This window comes from Opisthorchis viverrini, assembly GCF_000715545.1.
Source record: "Opisthorchis viverrini unplaced genomic scaffold opera_v5_1, whole genome shotgun sequence".
In the NCBI taxonomy this organism is placed as follows: domain Eukaryota; kingdom Metazoa; phylum Platyhelminthes; class Trematoda; order Opisthorchiida; family Opisthorchiidae; genus Opisthorchis; species Opisthorchis viverrini.
Genome location: NW_008751657.1, coordinates 2,281,791 through 2,302,599, shown reverse-complemented (window position 1 = coordinate 2,302,599; position 20,809 = coordinate 2,281,791). Strand labels below are relative to the sequence as shown.

Here is a 20,809-nt window from a genome sequence, read left to right as displayed (position 1 = left end):
AGGTTGTCACACGAGGAAAGAAAATGAAAAAAACGAGGGTCACATCAGACGTCACATTGAGCTTCCATCAACACATCCCAGGGCGCAGAGACTCCGTATTGACTACGGGAGGGCACAAGGAATTCCAAAAGAATACAGACTGCTGATCCCCTGGTTCAATCAGTCAAACACCAATGACAAACCGAACAGCAGGAGAAACCCCAATAGTTGCCTCATATGATCCATGCGAAAGGTGTCTAGGGTATTTCATGGGGGAGCAAATCAAACAGGCGAGGGTGAATAGCAAGGGTTGTCATGGTAATCTGGAAAATAATCCGAACATACATACATATGTATTGATGCAAAATTTTGTCGCAGTTACCACAAGGTTACATACCATGCAATAACCGGGCTGCCCATCGATTCACTTGCCAGATGATGACAAAAACGATGCGATTTGGCAACGCCAAATACGTAGCTGGCGTCAACAGACAGTAATTATCTTACAACACAGCCGGAAAAGAGGAATTCTGTCCTCATTAAAAGGTGGTACCGCCGAACATCACTGGTCATCAAACCTTCACACGAAGTAGGCCGGCTCCGCTTCTTCTGAGCAGCGATATAATTAAGACCGGTGGATTTGCGTTTTGTTCACACAAATGTATCGAAAAACCGGCTCTGGCCCGAAGTGGTCCCTTTCAGTTGATGTATTATTGATTGTTTTAGCACAGGAAAATCCATCAGTAGTCTCGAAATTCTTAGTTGGAGATTGAACAATTCGATTGGGTTAAAAGTTCGAACGAAGCAAAGGTTGTCTATTGACCTGAACTCATGTAGTGATGGCGTAATCGGGTTAACCTAAACATAAAACAAAAGGCAAACAAAATGACCTGCTGAAAACTTACCGATATCTGCATGATGACCCCGGTTAGCGAAGAAAAACGAAGGTGTAGAGGACCCGGGGACGAAAACCTGCCAAACAGGAAACAGTATTCAATATTGGGAGATTTCCGTATTCTTCATATTTCATTCGCATATTTTACCACATTGTTTGAAGGACAGGGTAACGCTTGTTGTGGATATATCGAGAGTCGTGCATTAAAACGCGACAGGACAGAAAAGGTCCTGATGAGCAACTTCGAAATAGCAAGTATGAGAAGAAACCGGTTGGAAGCCATGTGGTCTACTTATAGAGGAAACGCTCACAAGGTTGTTGGAAAGTTTTTGACAGCTCCCGACCGATCTCGCCCTTCTTGGGACTCATCAGGTAGGGGCAGTCCCCGAGTTTCCGTTAGCTTTATTTCCTACTTGAACCCAAACTGCTTCAAATTTGACTTCGAAACTCATCAGAACACCAATTTGGATTTTACGGTAAACTCATCCGGAACCCAGTTGAATACCTCGTTTATGATGAAGATGGGTGTAGAAGTCGAATTTCGGGCAAATTGGGTTCAAGTTGAACATGAAGTTGATGGAAACTCAAGGAGTGCGTCTACCTGATGAGGCTCAAGAGAGGCGAAACCAGCCGTGGGCTATCGAAGATTTCTCAGCAACCTTATGAGGAGTGCACTAAGTCTATACAAGGTATCGCCATATATCCAATATCGTACCAACTGAAACATGAGGCTGCCTATAGCGCCACACTCAGTTGCTTAAGAACATCATACACGAGGGAATAAGCTGGGTTCCAAGTGAGTAATCTGTAAAACTATCGTATCAACTGAAACATGAGGCTGCCTATAGCACCACACCCAGTTGCTTAAGAACATCACACACGAGGGAATCAGCTGGGTTCCAAGTGAATAACCTGTAAAGAACAAATTAGGATAGCTCTACTTAACATCAGAACATGAGACAATTCCATACGAGAGTGCGAGGCAATGGGAAAGTAGGAAACTGTTATATCCAATGTACTAAATAAATTTACCGGAGTGAATGGACAGGGCGGACGTATATGACAATGAATGGGAAGAAGTTACATGGGGCTTTTTGGTTGTGGTCGGGGAGCAGTAACCACAAAAGATAAAAGTTTGTTTGTTTTCTAATTCGCAAGGCTGTGCGTGCAATGTTAGTCGCTTGTTGACAATGAATGGGAAGAAGTTACATGGGGCTTTTTGGTTGTGGTCGGGGAGCAGTAACCACAAAAGATAAAAGTTTGTTTGTTTTCTAATTCGCAAGGCTGTGCGTGCAATGTTTTGAAGTCGCTTGTAGTGAATTGTCACACACAAGCCTGAAGGTATGCGATTGATTGCGTCGGATTTTGCCAAGAAATTAATCGGAGGGTATTGCACGTATTAAAGATATTTAGAGAGCATGCACAATCAATGAAATCGCTGCTGCGACACTTCCTAGTACGAACTTGAGGAAGCTAACCGAAGTGGACCGTGACAGAGAGGCTGATGTGTTATGGAGTGACGGACTGGTGAGTACCCTTCACGTCTGCATGGTCACATGCCAGAGAGGGGCACGTAAGATAGGGGAGTATGGTACAATGAACCGATTTCGCCAACGTAGCGACTTTACTGCAGCGGGATCCCTGTGTAAATGGGGCGATTCTTTTACACAAGGACAGGTGATACGGGAGCAGGATCCTATTTATACTAAGCTCCGTCTGACACAAGGGCGGCATTTAAGCCTGAGGCCTGTTGGAATCGCCTATGGACTCGAACTCACGAACGTGGAATGGCAGATATTTCGCGGAAAAACGTCTGGAAATGAAAATCCCTAATGATGGACAAACCCACATCATGAACAACTTGGTGACAAAGGAACATCTCAAACCAATTCTTGGTTTCCTGGGGATCAGGGAATTGCGGTTCATCACCAGCAACCCTGATAATTTTGTTCGTACTTTGCAATCCGGTACTATTTTTGGGAAATGCGTTTCCGTTTCTTCTGAGGAACTAGGCATCGTACCAGGAGAAGTTAGCTAGTCGGTCGCATATAGCACAGATCCACTATCACTGCCAGTAGCATCAAGTGGAATATTGCGTATCGGGCTGAATTACCTGACTAGCCTAGGTAGCATAGGACAGGTTGATGAACCGAGTCAGTCAAATAGGACGAATATTGAAGATACTGCGACTCTACATATATCCTCAGCCATTGAATTCTGTACGCTAAACAATATACTCCCAGATTCGTGAGGTGAAGTTATTCACCGGTTCCTTTTAGGTATATTTGAATGGCTACGCCTCGCAGTCGGGCTGAGTGTGTCTAGCGAGGTATTCCAGATAGAGGCTGATCCAAATGCTCGACAGGTTTCCAGGAATGATCCGCATTGTCGACGAACACTTAAAGAACACGGCGCCACTCTCAACCGTTGTGTCAAACAAGGCATTCATCTGTATCCAGATAAAGTGGACAGAGCAGCAAACAGCAACTTAGCAGGCAATGGAAGCCGTTACTGAATTACCCGTTTTAGCTGACTGTGGTTCGAAGCAGCAGCTATTCATTCAATGCGACGGCAGCTAATCCGTTTGGGAGCGTGGCTGCTTCAAGAAGGATGATCAACAGACTAAAGGAGTTTCAGTCTATCAAAAGTTGGGCAGAACTACGCACAAATAGAGGAGGAAATGCTATCATTTGTATTCACCATTGAAGGTTTCAACACCTGTACGCTTGACAGAAAAAAAGGTCGGATGTTTATGACCGATATGCTTCCCACTGATCACCAGCCCAGAGGTACCGAAAATCAGGAGTTCGAACCTATTATAGCGATTTGTAACTAGCACCCCCGGTATATTGATAATATGCTTAAAGTTGTGAGAGCTAGCAGAGACGTGTGCTTCGGATGACCTAGGCATCGCGGAGCCGTGGAGCAACTGGATGAATTGGTATCTATGCAGCTGGGAACGTTGGAACGAACCAACAACTTGTCATCATTGCTTACGCGGTCCTTTTAAATCGGGCGTTGCTGGACTCTCGTAACGTCACTAAAAAAGTTACGGGTGGCGATCGCCACAGTCCAACAAGTCCAACGAAAAAGCGACTTGCTGCCACAAAGCAATCTTAGAATTCGTAAGGACTATCATTCACACAGGGTCAACCATAGTGAGAATGTTAGGTACGAACATTAATTATACGCATAGACTGCATAAACCGTTGAACTTTCGCGAAAGTTACTGGCCGATTTTATACTTTTGCTTGGGGTCGCGACCAGATGGATGAGTTGCTGACTTCACTCAGTGCCCCCATACTCAGCTGACGATTCGCCTCGGAGCACACACAACCCAAATCGACTTGATTTGATTTAAAGTTGTGGACTGTCTTTGGTACCTTTCAAGCTGAAAATGACTGAACGAAAAGAGCTCCGCGAGGCTAACGGCCTTATGGGATGCGAAGTAGGTCGCTGTCTGACTACAGCCCATGCAAAGTGACTATTTCGTTTACCATGGATGAGTGTGCACATTTAACTGCCTATCCGATACTCCTGCAAGATCCGTGTAATAATTCGAAGATGGAGACGTCGGTGAAGGCATTAACGAAGGTCTGGAGGGAGTTGGGGCTTTCTAGTCTGGAAGTAGTCGTCTTTCACCAATCCGCCGGAACTTGGGCAACTGTCTGGGTTAGTGAATTTATCGATTGGCTGACCTGCGAACGAGAGGTTTGGTTTTGACCCCACAAATTCGGTTACGGCGCCAACACAGACCTGAGTGATAAAATCAGATAGCTGAATCATAGGGTCGAAACGCAACCTGATTGCATAACTCACCGGTGTGATGACCGTAAGGTCCGGAAGATGACTGCCTCCAGCGCACGGATGATTACTGAGTAGCACGTCTCCTGGAGAAAATCGGTTGTTAGTCGCTTTGATCTCAAACGAAATGGAAATTGAAAAATAGAAATAGCATTGGTATGGGGTTACCGCGTTAACGTCTTATACATACAGTAGAATACAGTTAGAGGTAACAGCTTGAGAACCAACAAGCCGCACGTGAAGATACTCTTTGCAGAGCTCCCTTTTGATGGCCTCAAAGAGGTCATGGTGATAAGGCTCCATCCACAAAACCACACATGGACTTGGGGGAAGTTTTACTTGAAAGGAAAAACAGCAACATGTCAGGGGTATATGAAGCTATGTTCAACAAGCTAGACATCAAACTACATGTGACCTACGAATACAAATCTTCAGTTTCCGGTCGGTATACACAAGATAACCAACGTAAATAGAAAAGATCGCCTAAAATGAGCTCGCCAATCGCAAGAAGGAAAATGTTGTCCAAGGATTTTATGTAATACGTTATCCCAAAATTAAGAGAGCAGTATGTAAGTAACATGCTGGATAACGCCTATGAGCTGAGATTAACTCTAAAATTCGGTTAAATACAAATTACTCAAAGTTTCTGAACAATCACTCTTCATCTGTTTGTAGATTGTCCTATTTCTGGTTACGACATAGCTGTAGTAACCTACTTGGTACTGAACAGCATGTTGCATGGCACCCAAGTGGACTGGGATGTGGGGCGCATTCGCCACCAATCCACCATCAGAGTCGAAAAGTGCGCAGGAGAAATCAAGACGTTCTTTGATGTTGGTTGAAATCGCTGTACGTTGTAAAACGCTGCAACGGAAATAGACAGCAGAGTGTAGGTGGATATGGCAAACGGAGGACATTCATCCGTTGAATCGGAAAAGGCTCGGAACTGGGAAGATTACTGATTATCGTGGCAGGATCTCGGGATACGTCTACCTTGTTTGTGGCTCTCGAGTGAGTGAGGCAGTAAAGGAATGGTAAAGCAGAAACTGTCCCAAGGTTGTCGCAGTTAGCGTTGGTGCATGTGCGTGCATCATCTCAGAATCAAGCTGTAAAACCCTAAAGGTGAATTTGCACTTTGTATTGGTCCTATGAAACCGAACACCCAATTAACAGAGCGGAACTCCCCCCCCAAATGCATGACCTACGGACCTAACCAGTGCAGTGAAGTGAACAGGTCACTTGAATGTCAGAATAACACCTTGAGTCCGGTTAAAACCTGCGAAACTATTTATGCTTGAATTGTCTCACACTACTGTGGTGACAAAAAGGAAGAACTTTGTTAAACGAAGTTACTTTAGTACTCCTAGGACGTCTAGTTAATCCAAACTACATTTACTGCTGAACCTGTTATATGGAATTCAGAATAGGACTGGAGAAATAACTTACCGACCCATTTGTTCCGCTATGCTCATAAATCGATGAGAAAATATACTCAACTGGATCGCGTCCAGTTCCGTGCTCAAGTGGGGCTGTTGACTGTCGGTAACGCCAATCTGCAAAAAGATACCGAGAGTCCTGCATAAATGTGCCCCAATTCTGGTGGAGTAAAAAATGACGCTAGCTTCTCGATAGTAAAGCAAATGCAAGTGCTCACCACAGTGCCTTTACAATAACTCTGGCCTATGGCTCTTTACAGGCCCCCGAGTGATGATTCGTCGACAGCATTTCTCCGGATTTACATTCGAATCATTAGCTCAAACGCAGCGGCATATCTGTCTGCGCACAAGCCGCTTGATCATTTTAATTGCAAACAGGTGTTAAATAGAATAGTCGCTGCTGACAAGTAAATTCCCATCAAATACCAGCCAACCATCGATGATGAGTTCTAACTCACCTAACTCACCTATAAAATTGACGCGAATCAGCGGTTTTCGGGCAATCAGACCAGGGATGCTCCCATTATATATATGCTACACCTGAACGCCGCTAAGTACCTACAGCAGTTCGAGCAAGTGGTCGTTTACAGTGGGATGGTGAAAGGAGTTAAATTTAAAAGCCACAGAGGACACAGAATTGGACGAGTCGGGAGGAAGGTTGGCAAATACAGAGGGAGCGGACAAATACGGAATACTCACGCGTATCTCCATATCGCCCGTGCGTGTAATAGAGGCTGAGCAGTTCGGTTCGACAAGGATGGTGCTGAAAGAAGCACAAATGGTGGATTTCTGAGATGAGACAAAACGAGCGAATATTCTCTCGAGGGTGAGACAAAACGAGCGAATATTCTCTCAAGACGATGCTGGATGTGATCGGTCACTTATCGCCTCATCTATTCCTCATAATGCGAATGGTGAGTAAACAGATGCCCTGTTCCTGAGAGTGACTTCATAAACAAATAAATGGAAAGTGCTGTTCACGTAATACATGGCAGCAGATTTGGGGAATTATGGCACCAACCTGTGAGGGGCGATAATAATCGCAGGTCCATGTATTTCATGTCCGGCCAGGAGATTGTCTAGTAGATAAACCGAAGTACGCATCAACCCTTGATCAAAGTAGGTATTTGAAAACTGGAATGGTGAAAACATGAGTAGTACTCACTGAGGTAAACAGATGCCCTGTTCCTGAGAGTGACTTCATAAACAAATAAATGGAAAGTGCTGTTCACGTAATACATGGCAGCAGATTTGGGGAATTATGGCACCAACCTGTGAGGGGCGATAATAATCGCAGGTCCATGTATTTCATGTCCGGCCAGGAGATTGTCTAGTAGATAAACCGAAGTACGCATCAACCCTTGATCAAAGTAGGTATTTGAAAACTGGAATGGTGAAAACATGAGTAGCACTCACTGAGTGACAGGCAGATGACCGTGTGTGTGTGTGTGTGAGTGTGTCTGAATAAATCAGATAAGTCACATTCGTTGAACAAAACTGTTGTAAACCAGTGAAATGAAAATCAGAATCCTAAAGTGAAGTAAGTCAAGCAAGAAAAACATAGAAAGTTGAGAGGTGATTTACCTCAACCGGCTCCGGATGGGACCCACACGGAGCCTCTTCAATATTGGGGACAGACGCTGTCGTGCTAACGGCTCGACCGCGCACTCGAACGTCATCAACAACAATAGTCCGGTTGGAAAGAGTGANACTCCCTCCCTTTTGTAACTGTTGAAACAAAAGGAACAAAATGAAGGACAAGAAAAAGTGAAATTCCGTTGTAACGGCGGCTTACACTTCTATAACTCGAAGAAAATAACTACTGTACATTGTCCGTCTATGTTTGTCACATTAAGACCGAGACATTTCGCCTCCTTCAGTATGCGTACAACGGTGGAAAAACCAAGTTTGTTCAGTCTGCCTTGATTTAGAACAATGTATGTAATGAAGAAAGATATGAATCGGAAAAATACCAAATAATCATGTATCTTCGCTGTCCAACTTCTTGCGAATTTAGGCAAGCAACATGTGCAACGACGTGCGGGAAACAAACTTGAGGTTTGAGCTGAGTAGGATGCAAATTTTTGACAGAAGTTGAGCTTTGAAAGTGTACTGAGAGTTGCTCAAGCTTTCTGGCTGGCTCCCACGAGTCTTCTTGTGCATCGTCTGAATGGAGAGAAGTTGATATCAGGCCCTAACTTATCGAGTGCACAGCATACATACCCCGTTCCACATTGCGCCGCTTGATCAGCTCAATAGCCCATGAATAAACTAGATCACCATTGTTCTACCTAATCAGTCACCATTTTTGGATACAACGACATAAGTCTCTTAGCCATCTGAAAAATATTCAATAAGTGGAAAAAAATTCTGAGAAGTAAAAAAGGTAACTTCGTTAAACGGCGGAATTCCAAATCACTTCCACACCCAATCGCGAGCTAGACTGCTGACTACCGACGTGAAAAAACTTTGCTGCTCCAGACTACTTTGACTTGAAAGTAATAGGAGTTTTCGACGTTTCATAGAGGACTGCGCGACTGACCACGGATTGCACAGCAATGCGCCGGACACAATTGACCAACTGGCCGTAAACGGTGTGACCAACGCCGGAGATTTGGAAGGACAAGAAGGAATAAGTCGTATGGTTTTTTGGCCCTGCTTGGGACTTCGAGACACCACTACTCTAATGTTTCAGCTCTGAGAAAAGATCACAACCTTGTAAGATGCAGAATAATCATTATTCGTCAGTGACTTGATGCGTGGTCCTCAGGAAAGAGGTTAGTCACAGAAGTGGTCAAACAGATCCCTGTTCCTATGGCTTCCACTAAGAAAACGGGTACTACACTGGGTCACTGCCGATAGAGGGAACACAGTAGGCTGTGGCCGGTGGAGAAAAGTATTGTGAACTCAATAAGAAATAATCTCGCTTCGGAAGGGTGAGTCGGGTGATCACTGCGTTTTTTAATTGGACTTTTCTAAGCAGAACAACGATGAAAAACATCTAACTTCATTATCGTCGCATTTGAACGCGGCATAAATATATGAAGGATCAAATGTACTGGCTGCTTAGTGTTTGATACTTGGACCAGGCAAAACAGTTCGGAAAGTGAAAGCTGAGGTCACAAAAATGGTCCCGGCCTTTTTCCAGCCACCAGAGAATTTATAAGAAAACATGATAAGACATACCGTTCGACGAAAGACGCTTCAAAATCCCCGTATGAGGGCACCGCCTTTTCGGAGTGATTGTTCACTTGGTTTGCCTGGCACATGAGCGCGCCATCGGTTCCTTCGTAGCGCATATGAAGAAACACCTCAGTATCGATCCGAGACCTGGAAATGTTTGAGAATTCGCTATATAGTTTGTGATTCAAAATGTAGAAAGACACAATGGCTCTCCTTCACAAAAGTGCTTATTCACCTAGCACCGCATGCCATCGGTCAGGCACACGATTAGTGTCAGAATGCAAAATAGCCCAATGCAAGAATGCTGCATGCCGGTCTTTGTCGCAGAGTTGTGTTGAATGGTGCTTGTGTGATTGTTCGAAGTGTCAATTTTAGGCCGAGTATTATGGAACCTGAGTGGAATCGTCATACTTGGGAGTCTCTTTCGAGAGGCCATTGCAGATGAAAATGTAGGTTAACTCACTTGTCGAAACCTTCGCTAACTAAACGGTCCGTTGCTTCGTTAACGAGTTTGGTAATGAGCATGCCAATTGCGGGGAGATTTTCTGAAATAAGATGGAGACAGAAAACAACGTCACTACAAAAGGGCGAAACGAATGCATGAAATTGACACAGACTGGCTTTTATTCAAAATCTGAGCCGTTGAATGAAGTCTTCAGGAATCATGCTATTTTGGGTGAAACAGTGATGTGTATTGGTGCATACAGCGGCCTTTGAGCGGTCCACTAGAATCTTACGGTAGTTTTAACTGTCCAATCCAGTGACAATTTCTTGTACACAACCCATGCAGGCCTTCAAAAACATCGTGTAATACTTGTAGCTAAACATATTTTAGTCTCGTCGAATCACAAGCATCGTTCACGCCCATGAACAGTTGAATCTGGGAAGTGTACTGAGCCGTACTCTCGAGTTCTTAACAACGCAACCACCGAGAGATTCGTCAACAGAAACGAGATAGTGAGAAAACAGCCAACAAAGGAAGAGCGAGGTCGACACGTCTATCTAGTATGGGCCAATGTAGAGAGAGATGTAAAGAGAGATGTGTGCATAATTTATCAACTATCTCTCTGGAAACAAACAAGTCATGGGCTGCAGAAGCAGCGACCCGAATTCATGGACAAATGGCGCGTTTACGGAAGCACCTGCTACACTGTTGAGGAGAGGGCCCGGAAGAAGAAAATCAAAGAACGAACCTGGTTTGTAAAGCAGTTGACATGGAAGCTGTTCCTCTCGGACGACATCTGCGAGGGCCAACCCATAGGCAGATAAAATGCCGGCGTACCTGGGTAGTAGATAGACAATAAATGTTGAGGTCCACGTCTGTAAAAGCTCGATACGATGGGTAAGTATGACACTTCATATAAAATAAACACTTACCTATGAATGTGAACCTTCTTCATTCCTAGCAGACGTGCAAGTGAACAGGCATGCTGTCCACCGGCCCCTCCGAAGCAAGCAAGCAGGTGCTTCGACGTGTCGTACCCTTTGCCCTATCAAACATAGACGTCAGTAGAATGGTCAAACAGCGTTGTGACAGCACCAAGTAAGTATGCCAGAAAACAATTGTAGATAGGTATAGAGGCAGGGCTTATTTAGGGGGATTGAAGGGAGCGAATTACAGTGTTATGTGACACCGGAAGGTTTGTACCAGCTGTCTGAACGATACAAGTCAATGGAGTAAAAGAGTCCAGGAGTCCGGATGACAAACTTACAACCATCCCTAGCGCAACAGTCGTGACTTTTTATCCGGCTAAGAGTCGGTATTTCCTGAAATCAATGAAAATCAGCCCATGCATCGGCACCGGTATCTCAATCGGATAGACCAAGTGAGAAAAATGTGGTTAGTAAACTCCCATTATACAATCTGAATAGTCCTAAGTAACGGATGCCTTTACCCTCGGGATGCATTGCGAATACACATCCCAAAACCCAAAAAGAAGCAAAATCCTCATTCAAAGTCCAACCAACAAGTTGTTAATGTTTTTGGGGAAACCTTAGAAACTTTTAAAACAATTAGACTGCGTTGTTACTCAGCAACACTGCATGCGGAAGCATATTTTCTGCTGACCTGAATGTTCCAAATGTTATTAAAGGTCCACGTTAGGTGCATCCGGGTGAATGCATTTGTCAGTAACAGGTATTCCTACCTTCCTCGGTGTTCATACCAGGCGATCAGATAATATAAATGATGGTATATAATGGTGCAGCAAAAGATGGTTGTTCATCATGAAGCTAGAGCTCGCAGTAGTAGAAGTCAGGTTTATTGTGGCCCCAAAAGGTTTCGGAGCATCTTTGTCAGGTTTCCAATGATAGCGGACTCTTCTTCGAAAGACCCACATTGGTGACGTCAGCACATTGATACAGTACACTTGCATATCTCATATCACCTAAGTTAGATGAATCCATGCTTGCAGCATGAGCGTATTCGCTTAGGAATTCACGAGGAGGATGTCTGGATGCGTCGAATTTCTCATTAAAGGGGATGGTCACGTCGGTCCCGCTTTGATGTCCCTTAACCGAATCAGTGAGGTGGCCTTAACCATTTAAAGGTTGCAATAGTAAGGCCACAGGGAGTTGATAAAAGCCTCCTGAGTATGTGTCTCTAAGTGCAGGGTTTTACTGTAGTATGAAATTCAAGGAACCACTCACTTGCGTTAGGGAACGAATCGGCCTACACATTGTCTCATTGGCAACACGGATGAAGCCAAGAGCCACGTCTTCGACAGACACCTTTGGGACAGACGTATCACGAGCTGCTGAATAAGCGTTGATCTGAAAATAGCGGCATCTATGAATTAGTTGGAAGATGAGTGAAAGTAAACCCGTCAACCCGTTGATGATTGTCAATAGGTTAACCTATAATGGAAACGGATTCAAGTGGCCAATGAACTGAGGAGTCCACAACAGCTTTTCCTTTTTCGCCACTACATTGTGTACGATTCTCATGGGGAAATCGCTAACCAAATAGAAGCCAAGCACACCCCATTCTATAGTGGTCCTGGGGTAATATGGGAAACATTCACAAGCAATCAAGCTGGGGAAAAAATAAAATCGCGAGCTTCTGACGGGAACGTCCGTGTTTCCCATGGGTTGCTCGGAAAATAGGCACCGTAATTAGACTTGCGATACAGGGTACTACAGGACGTTATTCAATATTCTTGACCAATTTCTGTCATGCAGGATAAATATCGCTGTTAGTTGCGGATTCCGATATTTTGTTCAGCAGCCGAGCAACCACGGAAACTACTAACGAGGTTGAGTGTTGTATGTGGCTTATCACGTGGACGGTTGTTGTATGGAACATTGGAGACAAAGTTGGAAGACGACCTAGAAAGCGCTTACTGAGGCTCACAAAGGCAACAGTACGTCCTGGTTTTAAGTTCACACTTCAGTTTTAGTCGGTTGGAAGTCACACCCACCCATCACAGGAAGCATAAACAAAGTTTGGTTATGAGTTCCGCGTTTCTTCTGACCTTACTCTAACTGAGGGTCCCAGGTTGGTAGTACCGCAGTGTGTGGTGAGGCACGTCCCCTTGAAGGCATGCAATTATGATTGAGGTGTATGTCCAAATTTTACTCCGCAAGATTAGCGCGTACAAACGTACTGAACTTTTTTGTTGAGCAAATTATCTTCAGATCCTTCATATCTAAATACAATAAACGATGTGCTCAGAATCCGTGTTGGTTCAAATATGATCAAAGAATTACGGCTTCTCGTGGGACAAGAATTGTTCGTTGGGTACCGTACTACATTGGACGGTGATGAACAGATCGCGTCAGAGGTAACTAATTCAAACAGAGATCGAACCGAAAAAGCTCACCTCGTTAGACAGTTGTACAAATGCCAGCCGTGCAGCTGCCAAATCCAACGGTGCGTTGTGTTCCGGACCGAATATTGCTGGAAAGTGGGCCGGCAGAAGGCGACCTAACACTAGGTTCGCGTCCGTTATGGTCAGCTTCCCACCGACGTTCCCATAAGCTACTGGGCCGGGGTATGCTCCAGCAGATTCGGGACCGACCTTCAGAAATGATTTTTTAAATTAATTGATTGAGTAAACAATACAGAACAGTAATCAAACACATGACTATATTGATTCATAAGACCAGAGTTAACAGAAAACTGTCGCGGAAGAAATGCTCTGGGCGTCTAAACGCATGAAGAAATTTTATCACAAGATAACTTAGTCATCCCAACCCAACACTCAGAAAAGTGAAGTAAAATTGGCTACATTTGAATGACCATGGTGACCGATAAGGCAGGGAAGCCTAAACAAAACTGATAGACAGCAGCGAAGACCTGTTTAGTTTGTTGCATGTGCTTACGTCAAGCATTCACAGGCCCTAAAGCTGTACAAGTATACCTATAACTGTACTGCAAACGTTACATCTGAGCTCTAGTAAGAATGTCGTTTTCTTTGGCATCTTCTATAGCCAGTACACAGCAGACAACGACCGGAAGCGAGTCACGGGTGGTATTATGATCGATTTTCTTGCTAAAGCTTGTTACATTGTATTCGTGCAGCGCAAAAGGTGCGTTGGGAAAGTCTGTAGGGACTTGGAGAGTTAAGTCAAATATGGGAAAGTGAGGACTCGAGGGTGTCGGCTACAATATAACCGAATGTGTCCATTCGGAAAATTATAGCGACAAAGTTGAAATTGCGGCTTGGGACTGAAGCTCCCTCTCTCTCTCTCTCTTGAATAACCTCTAACTTCTTTATTTCTGCTTTAGTGGCCTTCTATAATCTGATGATCTAGTCTTTCAGCCATATCCCCATCAATCTTATGGTTTCAACAATCCACTTGTCAAACTTCATTGCTCTTTGAATTAGAATATGAGTTGAACATTATTAATCTTGGCCATGGGCGAGTACGAGAGGATACAGGAGTAAAAAAGTTGGTCACCTGACCAACAACCTACGGTGATATGACCCAATGGACCTAATGGCCTAATCTATCTCCTGCCCTCAAAATCACGTTAGACACTTTGGAGGTGAATGAAAACTAGGCTGAAGAAATCCCGTGATACTTATTTATCGCTGCTTTTATTTCTGTGACCAAACAGGCCCAGGAGAGATTGCATTAACTAAATCAAACATGGTGTCTTTCGGCAAGGGCCGGGATGCTCTGATGAAATGGCTAGGTGAGCAGTCTGGAAAGGCATATTGTTCCTGACGTTATCCATTCCTTTTGGTGACACCCGATGATCCTGAGGGTGGTGGCTTAAGTCTTTGGTAGAGTGAGAGTAGAAAACTACTCTGTCTCTTGATACTTCTAAAAAATATCTTATCAATCTAATTGCCTGTTCCCGAAATGACTTTCAGCTGAGTAGAATCATTTGCGCTAATAGTTGACGTGTGGCAAGGTTATGTGCTGTTTCGGAATATCCTCCCTCAGATAAAACTTTTATTGATGGCATCAACTATCCAATCACTCATTTTTCAGACCAGGAGATGGCTTCTTCTCACAGAGTTCAACCACACACACCTACAGGTGACAAAGAAGAATGCACAATAGACGAACCTATGACCCTCGGCACACAATGTCAATGCAGTCGCACGCAAAATTTACTGACCTGTGATCGACAAAATCAAAGACAAGTTCACTGCACGAAAGGCTCTTCATCTAGTGTTATCATTTCGTAATTCGAATATGGCAGTTAGTCAGACGCAACCTAGTCTCTCCATTCCCTCCCATAATTTAATCCTGAAGCACCCCCACAATTGGAAGAAGAAGGGAAGTTTACACTACCTTTCGCACCGAATTCCTCTTTCCACCCTGTATATCAGCATACACAGTCCTTCCGATTCACTACCGGACACCATTACAAGGTTGTTCGTGGTTTTGAGTTACAACTACCTACTTTCAAACCATTTGCTTCGTAGTCTATCCTTTCCACACTGCATCACAATCGTCCCGGACTAAATTAAATTATTTTAAAGATTTATCTTCATCCCATATCTTTTATACTTGCAAAAACCGTTAAGTCTCTCTGATTCCAAAAATGTGGCTAGTAGTTCGGCCACAAAGAACTATGACCAAACTCGGTTAGCCCATTTTGTTAAAAGCTTCGACTTGCGATGTTTCAGACAGCGCCTTCTTAAGTGAAAACCAATAAGCAGTCAGATACCATCGTTCTACCGATGACATGGCTTGAAAGTCGCACGTCTGACCTCTCTTCCTCTGGACAGATTTTTGGAAATGAGTGGTCTCATTTGATGTATCAAAAGCGTTTGCTCAGGTCCTGCTTGCTGAACCTCTTGCAAAGCCTCACACGTGTGGGCTGTAGCCGAGCTCGGTCATGTGGATCGGAAGCTTCCTCCGCGGTCGCTCTATGCAGGTGCAAGTAGACGGCGTACTCTTAAATCCAGAGCAACAGTGCTGAAATACTGTCATCATATTTCTTCTCTTCTTGATTCCATTCAAGTTAAAATTGCACGTCTTATCAAAACCATTTTTCTGATCGCTAACTTGGGAACATAATCAACCGCTGTCTATCGCCTTCTGCCACTCATACTGCGGGAAATATTAATCTACCTGCCTACATCGTTCAACAGTGCAATTTCTTGTTGTCAAGCCCACCGCACCACTTTACTTCACGGTCATGTACTAACGATATCATCTCCATGGGTGATAAAGCGCTTGTAAATCAACTGTGGGGCTTGGCGAAAAAGTCGGTAGAGGACTATGTAGTCTAGGCTGTCAACACTTCAGAAGTACCGACCGAGTACAACGAGAGGTCATGACGTCCACAAGTGTTTTTCATTCAATGAAAATGTATACTGTAGTCCACTCATTGTTTGAATAACAACCGGTGCACCTGCCTGATGGATGGAAGAGGCGAACCATCTGAGGAGCACCTAAGTAGGATGATGACAACCAAGCTTGACAGTGTGATGAGCCTTCTAAGTTGGGTGTAAACATTAGACAGAACAAATGGAGATGGAAAAACCTGAATTAAACTTCATGGGCCAGTAGGACAGTGGTCCAGGAGGACAGTGACGAACTTCTGTGCGATGCACAAGTGTCCATCCATCTCTGCTGTCAAGGCACAGATTAACCTGTGTTCCACTTAGCATTACTTGTAATTGTTGAGAAATGGAAGGCGAAAAGAAGAAATAACAATTATAAACGCAGGATTCCTTAGTATTAGCGCGAAATATCATTGGGTCTATCAAATGTGCGGTCGACTTCGGTCGAACTCAAGGGCGATCGACAACTGGATGTAGCACATGGGCCACGAATGAGGACTGAAAGCTTAGGACAGCTTAAATGATTGTGCCACTAACCGAACCGTCTTAGATGTGATCATTCTGTTGATTCTTGAACAGGTCAGTCAAAAAGTATTAGAACAGTGTTTGGTACGTGGATGAACTGACGGACTGATCAAGTAGTTGACTCCCCAAGAACTCGGACGCATATAGTGGAAAGCTAATTTCGAGTGCCATCAAAAGCCAACGATGCGTTGTCTACAAAATGGCGCTTTACACCATGACTGGGACAAGAACCCAGAAATTCCTTAATTTGAGGACTTCGTAACATACAAACCATTCAAAATTATTTAGAGAACACTGAAGAGGCGATTACAATTACACACCCGATAAAGACCACTACTATAGGAGAGACAAGATCCTCCACCAGCGGCAACTGTGTTAACATCCAACTGCGGTGCCTGAATGCTTACGCCCGCCGTTGTTGTTTCAAACACATGTTCCAATTCACCACCAAAACGACTGACGTCCGTCGAAGTACCTAAAAACAGAGGAAAAAGGTGAATAAGCGTGGGTGATAATAGGCTGTTTTAGGCAGAGACACTTACCTCCCATGTCGAAACCAACTACCGGTTGTTTACCATCAAAGGATGTCTTCGCGTAAGCAATGACACCTCCAGCTGGACCAGAGAGGATAGCGCGAGAACCTAAAAAGCTAAATTGATGAGGTAGGAGAAATTATCATTTGTAGCCATATCAGATGCACGATTAACCCCAGTATGGAAAAAAACCCAAGCGGGAAAATTACCCGACGAAGTAAATAAATAAATAAATAATAACCGTTCAGCTGGAACATCCTTCCTGGGCCTAGCTACCACGCCACAGGAAGCACGAAGGCTGAGATAGTGCCGGCTTGTCCAAGCAGTCGTAAATGTAGGGATTGGGTTCGAACCACGGAACTACCGGTTAGTTAGTGTTTTAAGCACTGAGTCACCTCAACAACGTAAGGATGCTGCAAAAGCTTACAATCCTCAAGGGACAAATCTACTGTCATCCAGATCGGTCCTATGCAACGCCCCAAAGTCAACAGAATAGTCAGATTATTCAAGGGTTAACAATGGACCAAACAAGACGTTGAGTAGCAGTCACCTATCAGTATGCTGAAATTTACCACAGAACATGGAAGCGGCAGGAAGAGATCAAGATAGAGGCAACCTTCGAGAAATACACTCATTTGCAATCAATTTGGTAAAACTCTTCGACAACCCACGACCGGTTTCGCCCTTCTTTGGGGTTCATGAGGTAGGCGCAGTCACCGATTTTCCGTCAACCTTATGTTCTACTTGAACCCAAATTGGACTGTTTTCGAGAAATACACTCATTTGCAAATCAATTTGGTTTTCACAAGGGACTCAACTGAATCTCTTGTTTATGAGTTGAGTCTCTCGTGAAAACCAAATTGATTTGCAAATGAGTGTATTTCTCGAAAACAGTCCAATTTGGGTTCAAGTAGAACATAAGGTTGACGGAAAATCGGTGACTGCGCCTACCTCATGAACCCCAAAGAAGGGCGAAACCGGTCGTGGGTTGTCGAAGAGTTTTAAGCAACCTTGTGAGTAGTTTCCTTTATGAAAATAGAGGCAACCTGTTTTAAATACTTTTTTTAAAGGATCCTGAGCGTGCGGTTTTAAACTCCTGTTGGATGTGTGTGAGAGGACCGGTCAGCAACATGTCACTTAATGTGACGCTAAAAAATTTTACAACATGGAAAGGAATGGAGAAGTTTCCACACAATAAGCATTGGAAAATGCTGTTCTGAGTGAACTGTTGTCTTCTTTCTTTGTGGTTGCGTCTTTGCTCTTTTCCCCGAATATACGAAATGCCAAAGAAACTACCGAGGACATGGCGATGATGTACATGCCTCCAATAAGGAGTAGCCGAAAGCTATTCCCAAGGGGAGGTGTAATTTGAACATCCGGTGCAGCTGCAAACGGTACGCTCACGTAGGTACTCATATATGGTCTACAGTGACACTCCGGTCGATCCTTAAAGTACCCCATGCATAGTGCATTGTAGTATTATTAACGAAGAAGTAGACAGTAAACTGGTACTGTACCGTGACTTTCGTAACAAAATAACACGTTACCCGAGGATGTGTCTGGTTCACAGCTGTCAGAGTCTAACCCGACAGCACTGTAAAAACTAGGAAACGTGAATCTGGACGAGAAATTGCCGATGGCAACTTAACTTGGGATAAAGAAAAAAATAAAGAATAAGGCCTAGAAGGAGAGTCTAACCCGACAGCACTGTAAAAACTAGGAAACGTGAATCTGGACGAGAAATTGCCGATGGCAACCTAACTTGGGATAAAGAAAAAAAATAAAGAATAAGGGCCTAGAATAAGGCCAGGTGGTTGCTGTTGCTACTAAATCCTAATTGCCTTAAACAAGAGACTCAGTAGTTCGGCCACGGTAACCTGCCTGAACAGTGTTCATTCCCAAGCAACACGTTTGGAGTTTATGTGCTCCGATTGGGGAAGCATCTAACGGGACAATTCAAAGAAATCTGGCATTCGTGGAAAAAAACGTTCAATGGACTAATTATATACATGATCATGTTTCCACATCAGTGTTGCTGTATGCGACGGTAAATGGTCAAAACGGAACTGACCACAAGGAGCAGATTAAAAAAAACGCGTTATTTTCTCTCAGAGAAGACTTCCCGCATGAGAGGAGGAATGATAGACTCAGATATGATATAAAGGAAAGTTAGTCACATTGCTCCAAATCAGCTTAGGTTAGGAACTCTGCTCAGGTCGGTCAAGTAAGTGCTGCGCCTGACAGTAGTCACCAATTCAGAACACATCTGACAGTTATCAACTTTGTGGCATTAGTTAACTGAGCTATGTGAACTGAACGTGACATGTTAGCTACTTCGGAACTTAAAGGATGAAATCACGACCCGAAACAGTTTTATAGGCTTATGTTGCGAGCAAACCAGCTTCCATATACACTGCCCCCACGACAAACACAGCTCAATTATACATTTTAGAATCAGTAATCAGCATTACGGTGCATTGCCTACAAAATAGCATATTGGACTCCCATTAACTTACTCATTCGCTGGAGATAATCCACCATCGGACTGCATGAAAAGTACTTGCATGTTACCAAATGCACCACGAAACCCTTTAGAAAAACTTTCAACGTAATTTCGTATGCAGGGGGTCAGGTATGCATCTGCCGTAACTGAAACAATTAGAAGAAGATGATGGAAAAACCTACCTGTGAAAGCTCGAGGTACTATTTTTATCATCGGCATCACATTGTGTGAGACGGAGATGTTAGAGAAACCAATATTTCGTGCGATTTCCGCCACCATCAATTCGTGTTTAGGGTATAGATAAGAGTGCATAAGTACGATCGCCAAACTTTTCACCCCGCTTTCAAACAACTTCTGCAGATCCTCTCGAGTCTTGTTCACGTTTAGTGGTGATTGAACTAAAACCTGAAGGCTCGTAAGAAGAGTTAAAAAGCTTTACTGTTTCACCAGTGACTGCGAGATCTTCCGGTACATTTAATTCCAACTGACATGACGCTCTTTTCAAAACAACACGCTCCTCGATTTCAACGATATTCTTGTACAATACGTCAGGCATCTCAATGCGCTAAAGTGATGTGTCAATGAGAGAGCATTATAATAAAAACTGTACAAGGTCAAAGATATTTGGTCGAGACTGATTTCCGATCTGCAAAAGGTCCCGAAATCCTTTAGTTATTGCTAGTGCACAGGTTTCACCTTTCCTTTCAAGCAGCGCGTTGGTTGCGGCCGTCGTTCCGATTCGAACAGAATCAATTTGAGAACAGTCCATGGGGGCATTTGGTAGTGATTCAAACACACCGTCCTTAGAAATATATATGCATGTGAATAGAGCACATACTTGCACCATAATTCTCCGAATAGCCTCCAAAGAGGCATCAAGATAATGCCCTGGATCTTCGGACAATAATTTCATCACATGAACTCTGCCGTCAGGACATTCAGCATAAACGTCGGTGAATGTTCCACCTCGATCGATGGCAAATTTATAAGACATGACTGAAATGTAAAGAGATATGATCAGGTCCATCGCATGCGCAGTAGAATAAGCTTTTGTTTGGGAAGGTTCTGCATGCAGCATTCAATAGTGCAGAATACTCATTATACAGCATTGTGGTGGGTAAATATCTAGTACCCTAAAAACATACCCTGTAATCGAAACAACGAATATCATAGTATCATCTATCGGAAAGAATTGAACAACT

General features: G+C 43.8%; 1 protein-coding gene across 1 annotated transcript in view; it reads right to left on the bottom strand.

Moving 5' to 3' along the window:
• Positions 1-20,601, bottom strand: part of T265_00033 (hypothetical protein) — a gene marked incomplete at both ends in the record, with an annotated part of 34,053 nt that extends 13,452 nt beyond the window's left edge. The window contains 17 exons of the mRNA XM_009163690.1: positions 885-951; positions 4,694-4,795; positions 5,395-5,542; positions 6,125-6,231; positions 6,814-6,877; positions 7,387-7,499; positions 7,531-7,644; positions 7,699-7,842; positions 9,297-9,444; positions 9,761-9,842; positions 10,491-10,579; positions 10,675-10,787; positions 11,947-12,069; positions 13,119-13,316; positions 16,892-17,090; positions 19,621-20,012; positions 20,446-20,601. Coding sequence (XP_009161954.1) covers positions 885-951; positions 4,694-4,795; positions 5,395-5,542; positions 6,125-6,231; positions 6,814-6,877; positions 7,387-7,499; positions 7,531-7,644; positions 7,699-7,842; positions 9,297-9,444; positions 9,761-9,842; positions 10,491-10,579; positions 10,675-10,787; positions 11,947-12,069; positions 13,119-13,316; positions 16,892-17,090; positions 19,621-20,012; positions 20,446-20,601 — 2,359 coding nt within the window. The remainder of the gene's footprint in view (positions 1-884; positions 952-4,693; positions 4,796-5,394; positions 5,543-6,124; positions 6,232-6,813; positions 6,878-7,386; positions 7,500-7,530; positions 7,645-7,698; positions 7,843-9,296; positions 9,445-9,760; positions 9,843-10,490; positions 10,580-10,674; positions 10,788-11,946; positions 12,070-13,118; positions 13,317-16,891; positions 17,091-19,620; positions 20,013-20,445) is intronic.
• Positions 20,602-20,809: the final 208 nt, after the last annotated feature.